Here is a 16,281-nt window from a genome sequence, read left to right on the forward strand (position 1 = left end):
TCAGTTATAGTTATAGTGACTCACTCCAGAGGCGGGTTAGTTAGTGTCAGTTATAGTGACTCACTCCAGAGGCGGGTTAGTTAGTGTCAGTTATAGGTACTCACTCCAGAGGCGGGTTAGTTAGTGTCAGTTATAGGTACTCACTCCAGAGGCGGGTTAGTTAGTGTCAGTTATAGGTACTCACTCCAGAGGCGGGTTAGTTAGTGTCAGTTATAGTTATAGTGACTCACTCCAGAGGCGGGTTAGTTAGTGTCAGTTATAGTGACTCACTCCAGAGGCGGGTTAGTTAGTGTCAGTTATAGTTATAGTGACTCACTCCAGAGGTGGGTTAGTTAGTGTCAGTTATAGTGACTCACTCCAGAGGCGGGTTAGTTAGTGTCAGTTATAGTGACTCACTCCAGAGGCGGGTTAGTTAGTGTCAGTTATAGTGACTCACTCCAGAGGCGGGTTAGTTAGTGTTAGTTATAGTGACTCACTCCAGAGGCGGGTTAGTTAGTGTCAGTTATAGGTACTCACTCCAGAGGCGAGTTAGTTAGTGTTAGTTATAGTGACTCACTCCAGAGGCGGGTTAGTTAGTGTTAGTTATAGTGACTCACTCCAGAGGCGGGTTAGTCAGTTATAGTTATAGTGACTCACTCCAGAGGCGGGTTAGTTAGTGTCAGTTATAGTTATAGTGACTCACTCCAGAGGCGGGTTAGTTTGTGTCAGTTATAGTTATAGTGACTCACTCCAGAGGCGGGTTAGTTAGTGTCAGTTATAGTGACTCACTCCAGAGGTGGGTTAGTTAGTGTCAGTTATAGTGACTCACTCCAGAGGCGGGTTAGCTAGTGTCAGTTATAGTGACTCACTCCAGAGGCGGGTTAGTTAGTGTCAGTTATAGTTATAGTGACTCACTCCAGAGGCGGGTTAGTTAGTGTCAGTTATAGTTATAGTGACTCACTCCAGAGGCGGGTTAGTTAGTGTCAGTTATAGTGACTCACTCCAGAGGCGGGTTAGTTAGTGTCAGTTATAGTTATAGTGACTCACTCCAGAGGCGGGTTAGTTAGTGTCATTTATAGTGACTCACTCCAGAGGCGGGTTAGTTAGTGTCAGTTATAGTGACTCACTCCAGAGGCAGGTTAGTTAGTTATAGTTATAGTGACTCACTCCAGAGGCGGGTTAGTTAGTGTTAGTTATAGTTATAGTGACTCACTCCAGAGGCGGGTTAGTTAGTGTCAGTTATAGTGACTCACTCCAGAGGCGGGTTAGTTAGTGTCAGTTATAGTGACTCACTCCAGAGGCGGGTTAGTTAGTGTCAGTTATAGTGACTCACTCCAGAGGCGGGTTAGTTAGTGTCAGTTATAGTTATAGGTACTCACTCCAGAGGCGGGTTAGTTAGTGTCAGTTATAGTTATAGTGACTCACTCCAGAGGCGGGTTAGTTAGTGTTAGTTAAAGTTATAGTGACTCACTCCAGAGGCGGGTTAGTTAGTGTTAGTTATAGTGACTCACTCCAGAGGCGGGTTAGTTAGTGTCAGTTATAGTGACTCACTCCAGAGGCGGGTTAGTTAGTGTCAGTTATAGTTATAGGTACTCACTCCAGAGGCGGGTTAGTTAGTGTCAGTTATAGTTATAGTGACTCACTCCAGAGGCGGGTTAGTTAGTGTTAGTTATAGTTATAGTGACTCACTCCAGAGGCGGGTTAGTTAGTGTCAGTTATAGTTATAGTGACTCACTCCAGAGGCGGGTTAGTTAGTGTTAGTTAAAGTTATAGTGACTCACTCCAGAGGCGGGTTAGTCAGTTATAGTTATAGGGACTCACTCCAGAGGCGGGTTAGTCAGTTATAGTTATAGGGACTCACTCCAGAGGCGGGTTAGTTAGTGTCAGTTATAGTTATAGTGACTCACTCCAGAGGCGGGTTAGTTAGTTATAGTTATAGGTACTCACTCCAGAGGCGGGTTAGTTAGTGTCAGTTATAGTTATAGTGACTCACTCCAGAGGCGGGTTAGTTAGTGTCAGTTATAGTTATAGTGACTCACTCCAGAGGCAGGTTAGTTAGTGTCAGTTATAGTGACTCACTACAGAGGCGGGTTAGTTAGTGTCAGTTATAGTGACTCACTCCAGAGGCGGGTTAGTTAGTGTTAGTTATAGTGACTCACTCCAGAGGCGGGTTAGTTAGTGTCAGTTATAGTGACTCACTCCAGAGGCGGGTTAGTCAGTTATAGTTATAGTGACTCACTCCAGAGGCGGGTTAGTTAGTTAGTTATAGTTATAGGTACTCACTCCAGAGGCGGGTTAGTTAGTGTCAGTTATAGTTATAGGTACTCACTCCAGAGGCGGGTTAGTTAGTTAGTTATAGTTATAGGTACTCACTCCAGAGGCTGGTTAGTTAGTCAGTTATAGTTATAGGTACTCACTCCAGAGGCGGGTTAGTCAGTTATAGTTATAGGTACTCACTCCAGAGGCGGGTGGCCGGCTCCTTCAGGGCCGGGTGCTCCAGGCTGCAGCTGTACACCTGTCCCTCCTCAGGCTGGAGTAGCTCGATGGTGGAGAACTGGGTGAAGGTGAGGTCGCTCTGAGGATAGGCCTGGGACACGGAGGAAGAGCTGAGGGTCAGTCCGTCTCTGGTCCAGGTGAAGTTGACCGGGGCGGGGTAGAACCCTGAGGCCTGACACACCAGAGTGTTGGGCTGTGAGGGCCGCAGGTGGTCCCTGGGGTACAGCAGGGGGGCCCCGGGGGGGTCTGAGCGGGGGGAGACAGAGGGGGAGGTTAGGGGGACACAGGACAGACAGATAGTTAAAGAGGAGGTCTCACCGAGCTGCAGAGGGAGGTCCGTAATGAATTTGCGGGCGATCCGCAGGTTTTGCTGACAGATGCCTTGTTCACCCACAGCGTTTTCATAACAGTTCGGACACTCTATAGGATCTCCAAACTTGGGCACTGTGGAAACCTCCTTCTTCTGAACAAAGTCTGCGTGGAGCATCACCTCTCCAGTCAGACCGTACATGTCCTCTTTATCTGAGTCTGAGCAGGCAGTAATGTGCACGTCCTTCTGAAAATCTGAAACACAGCACAGACTCATGAACCGACATCAGAGAACAGTTTATCTCTGATAAACAGTGGATGAGGAAGTTCAGCCTTGAGTCTGATCTACAGGAATAAAACCATAAAAAAAACTCAAGAGGACTGAAGTGTGTAAACCTAAATAAACAAATAGAGGAAGGGAAGGGAGAAAGGGAGAAATGGAGAAAATGGCCGCTGTGAGGAACGTAAGCTGAGACCGTCTTTACACAAGTCCCAGTATTTAATGTTATAAATGGCATAAACGCGCCAGTGACATAAGATCGAAGTCGTTTCGTTATATATATCCACCTCTACGCAATTGGTGAGATAGATTACTACTCAAAGATAAGAAGCCTCCAACGCTGAGTGGCCTATTGTTCCCCCACAGCCATGCCGAAACGCGGATCAAGGGAATCTAAACGCGTCCGTGATCAACTATCTTCTAGTGATTTGGACGAAAATGCAACATTTACTCCGGACGATCAAAAAATGTTGCAAGCCATGGTTGAAAAACTTGGAAAACTGGACATTTTGGATGAACTGAAAACTGACGTTGCAGAACTAAAAAGATCAGTCGAGTACAATCATGCTGAAATGGAGGAAATAAAAAGGGAACAGGCAACGCAAGAAGTAGAGGTAACAAGCCTGAAACTAGAAACTACTAGACTGACAACGGAGAATGAGAAGCTAAAGGCGGACCTGCTGGAGCTCCGCTGCAGGAGCATGCGGGACAACCTGCTGATCATGGGGATTAGCGAAGATGTAGGAGAAACTTACAGCATCGCGGAGAACCTCGTCAGAGCCTTTCTGCAGGAGCAACTCGGAATCCCGGAGGAAGACGTCAAGAGGATCCAAATGGAACGAGCACACAGGATTGGCAAACGCAAGGAGGATGGTAAACCGAGACCTATGGTTGTGAAGTTTACTAGCTCCAAATGCAAAGACGGAGTGCTTGCTCTCTCCAAAAGGCTGAAAGGCACTACATTCTTCATAACCAGCCAATACCCAACGGAAGTGGTGGAGAAACGACGTAAGTTAATTCCAATTATGAAGTCCTTTAGGCAGAAGGGACAACAAGCTCGTCTTGTTGTCGATAAACTGTACGTTAACGGTGAACTGTACAGACATGGGGATACACGTGAGGAACAATAACAATGTCGCGCAGTGATTGCGTCATCGCGACATCACCATGACGACGGCTTGACTAACATTACTTGACATTCCGTTTGGAGCTTTTCAGTTTATTCTGGGACTGGACAATGTAGTTAGATGTTGGGAAACGGTCAAGGAATGTTTTATTTTGGGGGGTATGTGTCTGTTTGTCCTGTGTGCTGTGGGTGTGCATGTGGGGTGAATGGTGTGTCTGTGGGTTTATTAGAGGGGATATTGATTTCCTCGGACATAGCAGGTGATACTGGTTTTTAGTTACAAGATTTTCATGGTTATGAAACTTATGGTATTAAAGGAACCAATAAAATATAATGAATTCACTCAGGTCTCATGATTTATAAGAACGATAATGAAGTTGGAATAATTAGTTATAATTGTAATGGTCTTGCAGACAACAGAAAAAGAAAACTTATATTATGTGGCTGAAGGAAAAAAAACAAGATATTTTTTGTCTTCAAGAAACGCATTCAACAAATTTAGATGAAGAAAAATGGAGAAAAGAATGGGATGGTCCGATTTTCTTTTCACATGGTCACAGAAATTCAAAAGGTGTAATGATTTTGATTAAAAAACAATTTACTTTTCAATTTAACTCTATGGAAAAAGACTCACAAGGACGCTGTCATATAATGTTGTACGAAGTACCGTTACATTTTACGCCTATTTGCAACACCTGCTTTACGGCAGCACTTGTATTACCGCGCATGTCATTCCGCGCTCGTCAGTCAGACAGTCTAGCAGCTTGTTCATGTTGCCTTATTTTACAGCCACAAATAAAGGCTATTGGTTACAGTATTTCTCCACTCGTCATTCTACATGGTGTCAGAAGTAACCCGGACCGGACGAAACAAGGACATTTAACGAACATCAGCGCCATGGCTAAGTTTAATCCACCCGCGAACTTTTCCTTTGACAAGCCGACAGAATGGCCGGACTGGAAACAGCGGTTTGAGCGGTACAGAATCGCCACAAAATTGGATAAAGACGACGGTACAGTGCAGGTGAGCTGTCTCATCTATGCCATGGGCGCCGAGGCCGAGAACATTTTCAAGTCATTCGCGTTTGCTGAGGACAAAGACAAGGATGACATAAAGACTGTTTTGGCTAAGTTCGATGACTGCTTTTTCCCGCGGAGGAACGTGATCCATGAGAGAGCATGTTTTCACCAGCGTGTTCAGCGGCCGGGGGAGAAGGCGGAGAGTTTTATCCGTGCGCTCTACGAACTGTCCGAGCATTGTGACTTCGGGGCGGCCAGAGACGAGCACATACGCGACCGGATCGTGGTCGGGATCCAGGATAAAGAGCTCTCACGCAAACTGCAGTTGATGTCGGATCTCACGTTGGCGCTCACAATCCAGACCGTGAGGCAATCTGAGGAGGTCGCGGCACAAGTAACACTGCAAGGAGACGCAGCAACGGTGCAAGAGGTACAAGAATAAAAACACAAACTGGAAATCACAACGCAAACCAGGCAAGTCAAATGAAAGCAGAAAATGGGGAGAGGCTGAGAAAAAGTGCGGGAGATGTGGCAGATCGCAGCATAAGGGAGATGAAAAGTGCCCAGCTTCAAAAGCTACGTGTCATAACTGTCACAAGATGGGTCACTGGGCCAGAGTGTGTCGTAGCAGCAGGTCAGTTAATGAAGTCACAGAAACAGAGAAATGTGAGCAGGCCTCCTACTTCCTAGGCTCAGTGTGTAATGCGAAAGGCAGAAGTGAAGCGTGGACTGTGATGCTCCAAGTTGACTCTGTCCCGATCAAGTTCAAGATTGACACAGGGGCTGATGTCAATGTTATGAATGAAGACACATTCCGCACTCTCACCCAGGAAAGGGTGCTACAGCCGTCCAATTTGCCTCTGGACAGCCCAGGAGGAGAACTGTTGTGTCTCGGCTGCTTCACTGTGACTGTAGGCTACAAAGGCAAAGACTACATGTCCAAAATGTATGTGGTGCGCGGACACAAAGTCAACAATCTCCTGAGCCGTACCCTGTCAGTTGAGATGAACCTCGTGAGAAGAGTTGATGAGATCTCAACCAAGGCCAATGAGCTGCAGCCTTATGGGGAGCATGGCACTCTAAAGACTGAACCAGTTAAAATCCAGCTAAGAGAAGATGCAGTGCCTTATGCTGTGCACACTGCACGCCGCGTCCCTTTCCCCATGCTACAAAAAGTGAAAGACGAACTGATTAGAATGGAGCAGAATGGTGTTATTGAACGTGTGACACAACCAACTGAATGGTGCGCTCCCATGGTCCCGGTCCTGAAGAAGCACACAAGCAGGGCCAGGATCTGTGTGGACTTGACAAAGCTAAACAAGTCTGTTAAACGAGAACGCTACATCCTACCAACCTCCGACGAGATAACCTCCAAGCTGAGCGGTGCCAAGGTGTTCTCATCACTCGATGCTGCCAGCGGATTCTGGCAGATCACCCTGCATCCGGACAGTTGCAAGCTAACAACATTCATAACACCGTTTGGCAGGTATTGCTTTAAAAGATTACCCTTTGGCATTACAAGTGCGCCTGAAATCTTCCAACGCAAAATGCTGGAAACTCTGGAAGGCTTAGAGGGCGTAGAGGTGTTCATGGATGACATCTTGGTGTACGGGACCACCATGGAAGAACACGACACTCGTCTGGACAAAGTGTTGTGTCGCATGTGTACTACTCACGTTACCTGGAAATACTTCAGCTACCGTCCACCACAAGCTTTCAAGTAATTCAGAGACTGAAGGTGACGTTTGCCCGATTTGGCATTCCTGACGAACCTCAGTTTTCCTTTTGCGGAGTTCCGGGAGTTTGCAATTGAGATGGACTTCAAACACATCACGTCCAGTCCTCACCATCCTCAAGGGAATGGCCATGCTGAGAGGGCAGTGCAAACCGCAAAGAAAATCCTTAAGCAGGAGGATCCGCTCATCGCGCTGATGTGCTACAGGTCGACGCCTTGTGCCACTACTGGAGTCAGTCCTGCTGAGCTCCTCATGGGGAGAAAGATCCGCACGACTCTTCCCACTCTGGAGACAAATCTTCAGCCGAAGTGGCCCAACAAACAGACTGTGATGCGAAAGGACGCCACAGAGAAAGCCAAGCAAGCTTTCTACTTCAACCGTCGTCACGGAGCCAGATCTCTTCCTCCTCTACATCCAGGAGATACCGTCATCGCTAAGCTGGATCAAGAAAAGACCTGGGTGACACCTGCAGTTGTTTCCAAGGGGAGTGTTACCCCAAGGTCCTACCTTCTGCAGACGCCACAGGGAGCAATCCTTCGCCGCAACCGCCGTCATCTGCGCATGGATAATCTTCCTCAACTTGCTTCTGCTGACCAACTCCACCTACTGAGAGTACCATGGTGGAGCCTCCTCCATCTACAGGCTCTCCCGCTTCGGAGACGGCACCCTCCCTTCCTACTCAAGTTGTCACTAACGCGCACACATCTGCTGACTCGCCAGTGACTGTCCGTACTAAGTCCGGACGTGTGTGCAAACCCGTTAAGAGACTGGACCTGTAGTCTCTTTGTTGCACTCTGTGCACATTATGGCCTTTGGGGGGGACAGGGTGAATTAGAAAAGAACGATTGAATTAATTTGAAGTTTGATTTTGAAATTGACTATTTTGAGAAGTTTTGAATACGGTTATGGATCATACTTACAACTACAAGATTTCAGTATGTTGGTATATGTTTACATAAGATTTTGATTGATCCTACTCATTTTGATTACTGCTAAGATTGATATTAAAATAAATTGCTTACATTAAATATGCAGATTTGACAGGAAATGTGATAGTAATGTTAAATGTTTTTTGTCATAGTCCTTTTTGCATAGAGGGGAGAGTAACTTGGAAAAATGGGGAGATGTCATATAATGTTGTACGAAGTACCGTTACATTTTACGCCTATTTGCAACACCTGCTTTACGGCAGCACTTGTATTACCGCGCATGTGATTCTGCGCTCGTCAGTCAGACAGTCTAGCAGCTTGTTCATGATGCCTTATTTTACAGCCACAAATAAAGGCTATTGGTTACAGTATTTCTCCACTCGTCATTCTACAGACGCTGGTTAATATTAAATATGATCATTCAGGGTCAAAATATTTGTGTTTTTGTAACCCACGTAATGGGTTCCCGGAAGACCTCTCTCCCTGTCGTCACTTCCGCCTACTCTACTACCGCTATTCCACAAATAGCTGCTACTGCTGTGGCGTGGCCAGGAACAGCGTTTTGCTCCCAAAAGCCGAAACCTACTGAGCCTCTCTCACATCAGCGGATCCTTTTACTGCGGCGGATTGCGCCCTTTCCGTGCCTCACTCGGTGAGTTGAACCGTGCCATATTTAGTTGTTTACTGACAGCCGTACTCGTTACTAAATGCTCTTTTATAAATAATCCTTCAGATTTTTCCCGGCGCACAATATCAGGACCTACCGGTGCCTGAATTGCTATAGCTACTCATCGGTGAGTTAATCTTTTTCGTATGTTATGAGTTATGGTGCCACGAGTGTCCCCGTAGCTCCGCTGCTAAGTTAGTGCTAATATAGCTTGTAAACAAGCACGGTCCGCGCAGTTACCTCCGCTTATGTATTGAAATGTCCGCTCTAATCTATGGATTATTGAAGCCGAATCCTACGCTACAGTGTTTAGCTTCAGTAATACTCCTTATTGGCCATTTTGGCCGTTTGTGGCCATTGTTGTAGTCCTTTTGATTTAAATGCCCACGAGGCTATGTACTTTTGAATCTGGCTTCAAACTGTTGCAGATCTGAACCCTGTTGCGCAACCATTATTATTTATTCACACTGACACTTTGACACTTTTGCACACTTTTTTGATATTTGATATACCTTAGCTTTTGTGCTAATGATTTTGATTTAAGTGCACTTATACCTGATACCTGAAGCTTCTCTTTGATTTATGTGTTTTGTATTGTGGTGATTGATAACCTATAGCATGTATTGCTATATTTATTTTATTTATTATTTACTTATCATTTTATTGATTTATTACATTTTGACTGACAAGATTTTTTTCCTCGGCCTTGTTTAGGTCAGGTTTTTTTTTCCCCCATCTGTGTCCACCTCCTACGCTGGAACCGCGTTTTCGTTTGGACCCTTTTATGGAAATATGGATGGCGAGCTATAACCCCCACTGCCCCTGCTACGTGGTGTGGTAGGACAGTCACACACTTTTTCAGTTGGATTATAACCTGTTTTTTTTGCCCACGAACTTTGCAAACCAATGGACTTGGCATTTTGCTATGATTTTCCGTTTTGTTCCCATGTTGTGTTATTTATATCTACCTATTTATTATAATATCTAATACCTATTATCCATACCTATTTTCTATAATACAACTACTTTAAACTTAATTTTGTTTTTTCTGAATGTTTATTCGCACGCTTGGCTCCGTGGCCGGACCTATCTCTGTTTGGCCATCAGCACCTTCGGCTGCAGTCAGCGCCGAGCCCTACAGCGTTACATTTTGAATTTGTATGGGCCAAATGGTGATGAACCTTCTTTTTTTGAAGAAATAAGGGAAATGTTGCAGAAACAACAAGGGGAAATTATTACTGTGGGGGACTTTAATGTTGCCTTGGATAAAGTAATGGACCGAAAACGGAATTCTTCAATTGATTATCATCCTCAGTCTTTACAAAAGATTCAAAATGTCATGGATGCATTTGATTTAATTGATATCTGGAGATTAAAGAATCCTAGTTTAGTTCGGTATACATGGAGAAGACAAAATCAGGCAAGTCGCATTGACTATTTTTTAATATCATTTTCATTGCTAAGCAAAGTAACTGCAATATCAATCGATGACAAATTGCGCTCAGATCATAATTGTATAGGATTAAATATTGCAATTGAAGATAATACACGTGGGCCTGGATATTGGAAGTTTAATCAAATGCTTCTAAAGGATGCATTTATTGAAAAAACAAAGCAATTTATTACTGACTTTTTTCAAAATAACGTAGGATCTTCAAATCCCCAAATAGTCTGGGAAGCCTTCAAATGTTGTTTTAGGGGATATGCCATTGCGTACTCTTCATGGAAAAAAAAACAACTTAAAATGGCAGAACAGGAATTAAAGAAAGAAATTGAGGATTTACAACAAATTATTGATAGCAATGATAATCCAACTAATGAGCAACTGAATTTTGTAGCAGCCAAACAGGAGGAGTTAGCGGACTTAGTTGAAAAACAATTATTGAAAAGTTATGATTGTGCTGTCCAGCTCTGTGTTCTCCCCTCCTCCCGCCCACAGCAGGAAATGCAACCAGGTGGATCACATGATCCAATCAAGGACATGGTGTTGCCTCTTGTAACACACAAAAGAGCAGAGACAGAGAGCAGTTGGAGCTGCTGAAATACTTAGACTAAAAGGACTGAATTGCAGTAAACCGGCCTTTCTAGAGACTGTGGAGGACAGCCGGTAAGGGCAAAATGCTCTGTTTTGGTTTCTGTTGTGTATTGTATTGGTTGATTTGTTTGCCTGAAAACAGTTATGGTGAAAACGGGGGTTTAAGTTAAAACTGACTAGAAATGATAAAATACTAAGAACCTTGTTTGATTATAAAATACTAAAATTGTGGTTAAAATGTTAAAAAAGAAGTGGAAATTTCATGATATTTACATTTTGTTTGTATCTGTTTTTCTGAGGTTTTTCACCTGCTGACAAGAGTCACAGCTTCAAATAAAGAGAAAGAAAAGGAAACAGATGGTTGTGTCTTGGAGTGAAATCCAGTTGGTTTATATCCCACATTAGAAAGGAAGCCTCTCAAGTTGGGCGCTGCGAATAAACTTGACAATGATTGCAATAGAGCAATCTGGATGAAGAAAGGTGAGAAATGTTCAAAATTCTTTCTAAATATCCAAACAAAAAATCATTCAAAAAAGAACATTTCCAAGCTTATTCAAACAAATGGAAAGGTATTGGCTACACACACCACATTGTTGAAAGAAATGGAAAATTACTTTAAAAATATTTTTTCAAAACCGGTAATCCCTCCTGAAACTACACAATTTTTTCCAGAAAATTATGAAAAAAAAATTGAATTCAGAAGAAAGCCAATCGTGTGAAGGCCTCATTAGAGAAGAAGAGCTCATGGAAGCTGTCAAGTCCTTTCATCCAGGGAAAACCCCAGGATTAGATGGAATACCTATAGAGGTTTATCAAGTATTCTGTGAAGAGGTTAAGAAACCATTGCTTTCTAGTTTCAATTACTCATATACAATGGGTTCTTTGTCTAACTCTCAAACATCCATCCATTTTCTTCCACTTTATCCGGGGCCGGGTCGCGGGGGCAGCGTCTCAGCAGAGATGCCCAAACTTCACCTCCTCCAGCTGTTCTGGGGGGACCCCGAGGCCACACCTCCTCCAGCTGTTCTGACCCCGAGGCCACACCTCCTCCAGCTGTTCTGACCCCGAGGCCACACCTCCTCCAGCTGTTCTGACCCCGAGGCCACACCTCCTCCAGCTGTTCTGACCCCGAGGCCACACCTCCTCCAGCTGTTCTGACCCCGAGGCCACACCTCCTCCAGCTGTTCTGACCCCGAGGCCACACCTCCTCCAGCTGTTCTGACCCCGAGGCCACACCTCCTCCAGCTGTTCTGACCCCGAGGCCACACCTCCTCCAGCTGTTCTGACCGCGAGGCCACACCTCCTCCAGCTGTTCTGACCCCGAGGCCACACCTCCTCCAGCTGTTCTGACCGCGAGGCCACACCTTGTCCCACTAGGACATGCCTGGAACACCTCCCGCGGGAGGCGACCAGGAGGTATCCGGAACAGATGCCCGAGCCACCTCAGCTGCTCCTTTCGACGTGAAGGAGCAGCGACTCTACTCCGAGCTCCTCCCGGGTAACTGAGCTCCTCCAGCCACCCTGCGAAGGAAACTCATTTCAGCCGCTTGTATTCGCGATCTCGTCCTTTCGGTCATGACTCAAATCTCATGACCATAGGTGAGGATCACATGACCATAGGTGAGGATCACATGACCATAGGTGAGGATCACATGACCATAGGTGAGGATCACATGACCATAGGTGAGGATCACATGACCATAGGTGAGGATCACATGACCATAGGTGAGGATCACATGACCATAGGTGAGGGTCACATGACCATAGGTGAGGGTCACATGACCATAGGTGAGGATCACATGACCACAGGTGAGGATCACATGACCACAGGTGAGGATCACATGACCACAGGTGAGGATCACATGACCATAGGTGAGGATCACATGACCATAGGTGAGGATCACATGACCATAGGTGAGGATCACATGACCATAGGTGAGGATCACATGACCATAGGTGAGGATCACATGACCACAGGTGAGGATCACATGACCATAGGTGAGGATCACATGACCATAGGTGAGGATCACATGACCACAGGTGAGGATCACATGACCATAAGTGAGGGTCACATGACCATAGGTGAGGATCACATGACCATAGGTGAGGATCACATGACCACAGGTGAGGATCACATGACCATAGGTGAGGATCACATGACCATAGGTGAGGATCACATGACCATAAGTGAGGATCACATGACCATAGGTGAGGATCACATGACCATAGGTGAGGATCACATGACCATAGGTGAGGATTACATGACCACAGGTGAGGATCACATGACCATAGGTGAGGATCACATGACCATAGGTGAGGGTCACATGACCATAGGTGAGGATCACATGACCATAGGTGAGGATCTCATGACCGTAGGTGAGGATTACATGACCACAGGTGAGGATCACATGACCATAGGTGAGGATCACATGACCATAGGTGAGGATCACATGACCATAGGTGAGGATTACATGACCACAGGTGAGGATCACATGACCATAGGTGAGGATCACATGACCATAGGTGAGGATCACATGACCGTAGGTGAGGATCACATGACCGTAGGTGAGGATCACATGACCATAGGTGAGGATCACATGACCATAGGTGAGGATCACATGACCATAGGTGAGGATCACATGACCATAGGTGAGGGTCACATGACCATAGGTGAGGATCACATGACCATAGGTGAGGATCTCATGACCGTAGGTGAGGATCACATGACCGTAGGTGAGGATCACATGACCATAGGTGAGGATCACATGACCACAGGTGAGGATCACATGACCACAGGTGAGGATCACATGACCATAAGTGAGGGTCACATGACCATAGGTGAGGATCACATGACCATAGGTGAGGATCACATGACCACAGGTGAGGGTCACATGACCACAGGTGAGGGTCACATGACCATAGGTGAGGATCACATGACCACAGGTGAGGATCACATGACCACAGGTGAGGATCACATGACCATAAGTGAGGATCACATGACCATAAGTGAGGGTCACATGACCACAGGTGAGGATCACATGACCACAGGTGAGGATCACATGACCATAGGTGAGGATCACATGACCACAGGTGAGGATCACATGACCACAGGTGAGGATCACATGACCACAGGTGAGGATCACATGACCACAGGTGAGGATCACATGACCATAAGTGAGGGTCACATGACCACAGGTGAGGATCACATGACCACAGGTGAGGATCACATGACCACAGGTGAGGATCACATGACCACAGGTGAGGATCACATGACCACAGGTGAGGATCACATGACCATAAGTGAGGGTCACATGACCATAGGTGAGGATCACATGACCATAGGTGAGGATCACATGACCATAGGTGAGGATCACATGACCATAGGTGAGGATCACATGACCATAGGTGAGGATCACATGACCATAGGTGAGGATCTCATGACCATAGGTGAGGATCACATGACCATAGGTGAGGATCACATGACCATAGGTGAGGATCACATGACCATAGGTGAGGATCACATGACCATAGGTGAGGATCACATGACCATAGGTGAGGATCACATGACCATAGGTGAGGATCACATGACCATAGGTGAGGGTCACATGACCATAGGTGAGGATCACATGACCATAGGTGAGGATCTCATGACCGTAGGTGAGGATTACATGACCACAGGTGAGGATCACATGACCATAGGTGAGGATCACATGACCATAGGTGAGGATCACATGACCATAGGTGAGGATTACATGACCACAGGTGAGGATCACATGACCATAGGTGAGGATCACATGACCATAGGTGAGGATCACATGACCATAGGTGAGGATCACATGACCATAGGTGAGGATCACATGACCGTAGGTGAGGATCACATGACCGTAGGTGAGGATCACATGACCATAGGTGAGGATCACATGACCATAGGTGAGGATCACATGACCATAGGTGAGGATCACATGACCATAGGTGAGGGTCACATGACCATAGGTGAGGATCACATGACCATAGGTGAGGATCTCATGACCGTAGGTGAGGATCACATGACCGTAGGTGAGGATCACATGACCATAGGTGAGGATCACATGACCACAGGTGAGGATCACATGACCACAGGTGAGGATCACATGACCATAAGTGAGGGTCACATGACCATAGGTGAGGATCACATGACCATAGGTGAGGATCACATGACCACAGGTGAGGGTCACATGACCACAGGTGAGGGTCACATGACCATAGGTGAGGATCACATGACCACAGGTGAGGATCACATGACCACAGGTGAGGATCACATGACCATAAGTGAGGATCACATGACCATAAGTGAGGGTCACATGACCACAGGTGAGGATCACATGACCACAGGTGAGGATCACATGACCATAGGTGAGGATCACATGACCACAGGTGAGGATCACATGACCACAGGTGAGGATCACATGACCACAGGTGAGGATCACATGACCACAGGTGAGGATCACATGACCATAAGTGAGGGTCACATGACCACAGGTGAGGATCACATGACCACAGGTGAGGATCACATGACCACAGGTGAGGATCACATGACCACAGGTGAGGATCACATGACCACAGGTGAGGATCACATGACCATAAGTGAGGGTCACATGACCATAGGTGAGGATCACATGACCATAGGTGAGGATCACATGACCATAGGTGAGGATCACATGACCATAGGTGAGGATCACATGACCATAGGTGAGGATCACATGACCATAGGTGAGGATCTCATGACCATAGGTGAGGATCACATGACCATAGGTGAGGATCACATGACCATAGGTGAGGATCACATGACCATAGGTGAGGATCACATGACCATAGGTGAGGATCACATGACCATAGGTGAGGATCACATGACCATAGGTGAGGATCACATGACCATAGGTGAGGGTCACATGACCATATGTGAGGATCACATGACCATAGGTGAGGATCACATGACCATAGGTGAGGATCACATGACCATAGGTGAGGATCACATGACCATAGGTGAGGATCACATGACCATAGGTGAGGATCACATGACCATAGGTGAGGGTCACATGACCATATGTGAGGATCACATGACCATAGGTGAGGATCACATGACCATAGGTGAGGGTCACATGACCATAGGTGAGGGCGGGGTCGACTCAGCTCCCTCTTCACCACGACAGACCGATACAGCGACCGCATCACTGCTGACGCTGCACCGATCCGTCTGTCCATCTCACGCTCCATCCGTCCCTCACTGAGAACAAGACCTGAGATACTTGAACTCCTCCACTTGAGGTAAGGCCTCCCCACCGACCTGTAGAGGGGAAGGAGAACCATGGCCTCAGATGTGGAGGTGCTGATCCTCATCCCGGCCGCTTCACACTCGGCTGCAAACCGCCCCAGGGCAGCTGAAGGTCCCACAGAACAACATCATCCGCAAACAGCAGAGATGAGACTCTGAGGCTCCCAAACCGGACGCCCTCCGGCCCCTCCGGCCCCTCCGGCCCCTCCGGCCCCTCCGGCCCCTCCGGCCCCTGGCTGCGCCGAGAAACTCTGTCCATAAAAGTAATGAACAGAACCGGTGACAAAGGGCAGCCCTGAGGAGACCAACACGACCAGGAACAGGTCTGACTTACTGCCGGCAATGAACCACGAGGGCCCCGGACCCCATACTCCCGGAGCACCCCCACAGGGCA

The 16,281-nt window shown here is 46.6% G+C and overlaps 1 protein-coding gene across 1 annotated transcript in view; it reads right to left on the reverse strand.

Moving 5' to 3' along the window:
- Positions 1–2,417: 2,417 nt before the first annotated feature.
- Positions 2,418–16,281, reverse strand: part of LOC306982779 (H-2 class II histocompatibility antigen, A-D alpha chain-like) — a 22,422-nt gene continuing 8,558 nt past the window's right edge. Inside the window, exons 2-3 of the mRNA XM_079583232.1 lie at positions 2,794–3,039; positions 2,418–2,721 (exon numbers count right to left, since the gene is read on the reverse strand). Of these exons, the coding sequence (XP_079439358.1) occupies positions 2,423–2,721; positions 2,794–3,039 (545 nt within the window). The 3' untranslated portion in view covers positions 2,418–2,422. The remainder of the gene's footprint in view (positions 2,722–2,793; positions 3,040–16,281) is intronic.

Source organism: Gobius niger, assembly GCF_951799975.1.
Source record: "Gobius niger genome assembly, contig: SCAFFOLD_63, whole genome shotgun sequence".
NCBI lineage: Eukaryota > Metazoa > Chordata > Actinopteri > Gobiiformes > Gobiidae > Gobius > Gobius niger.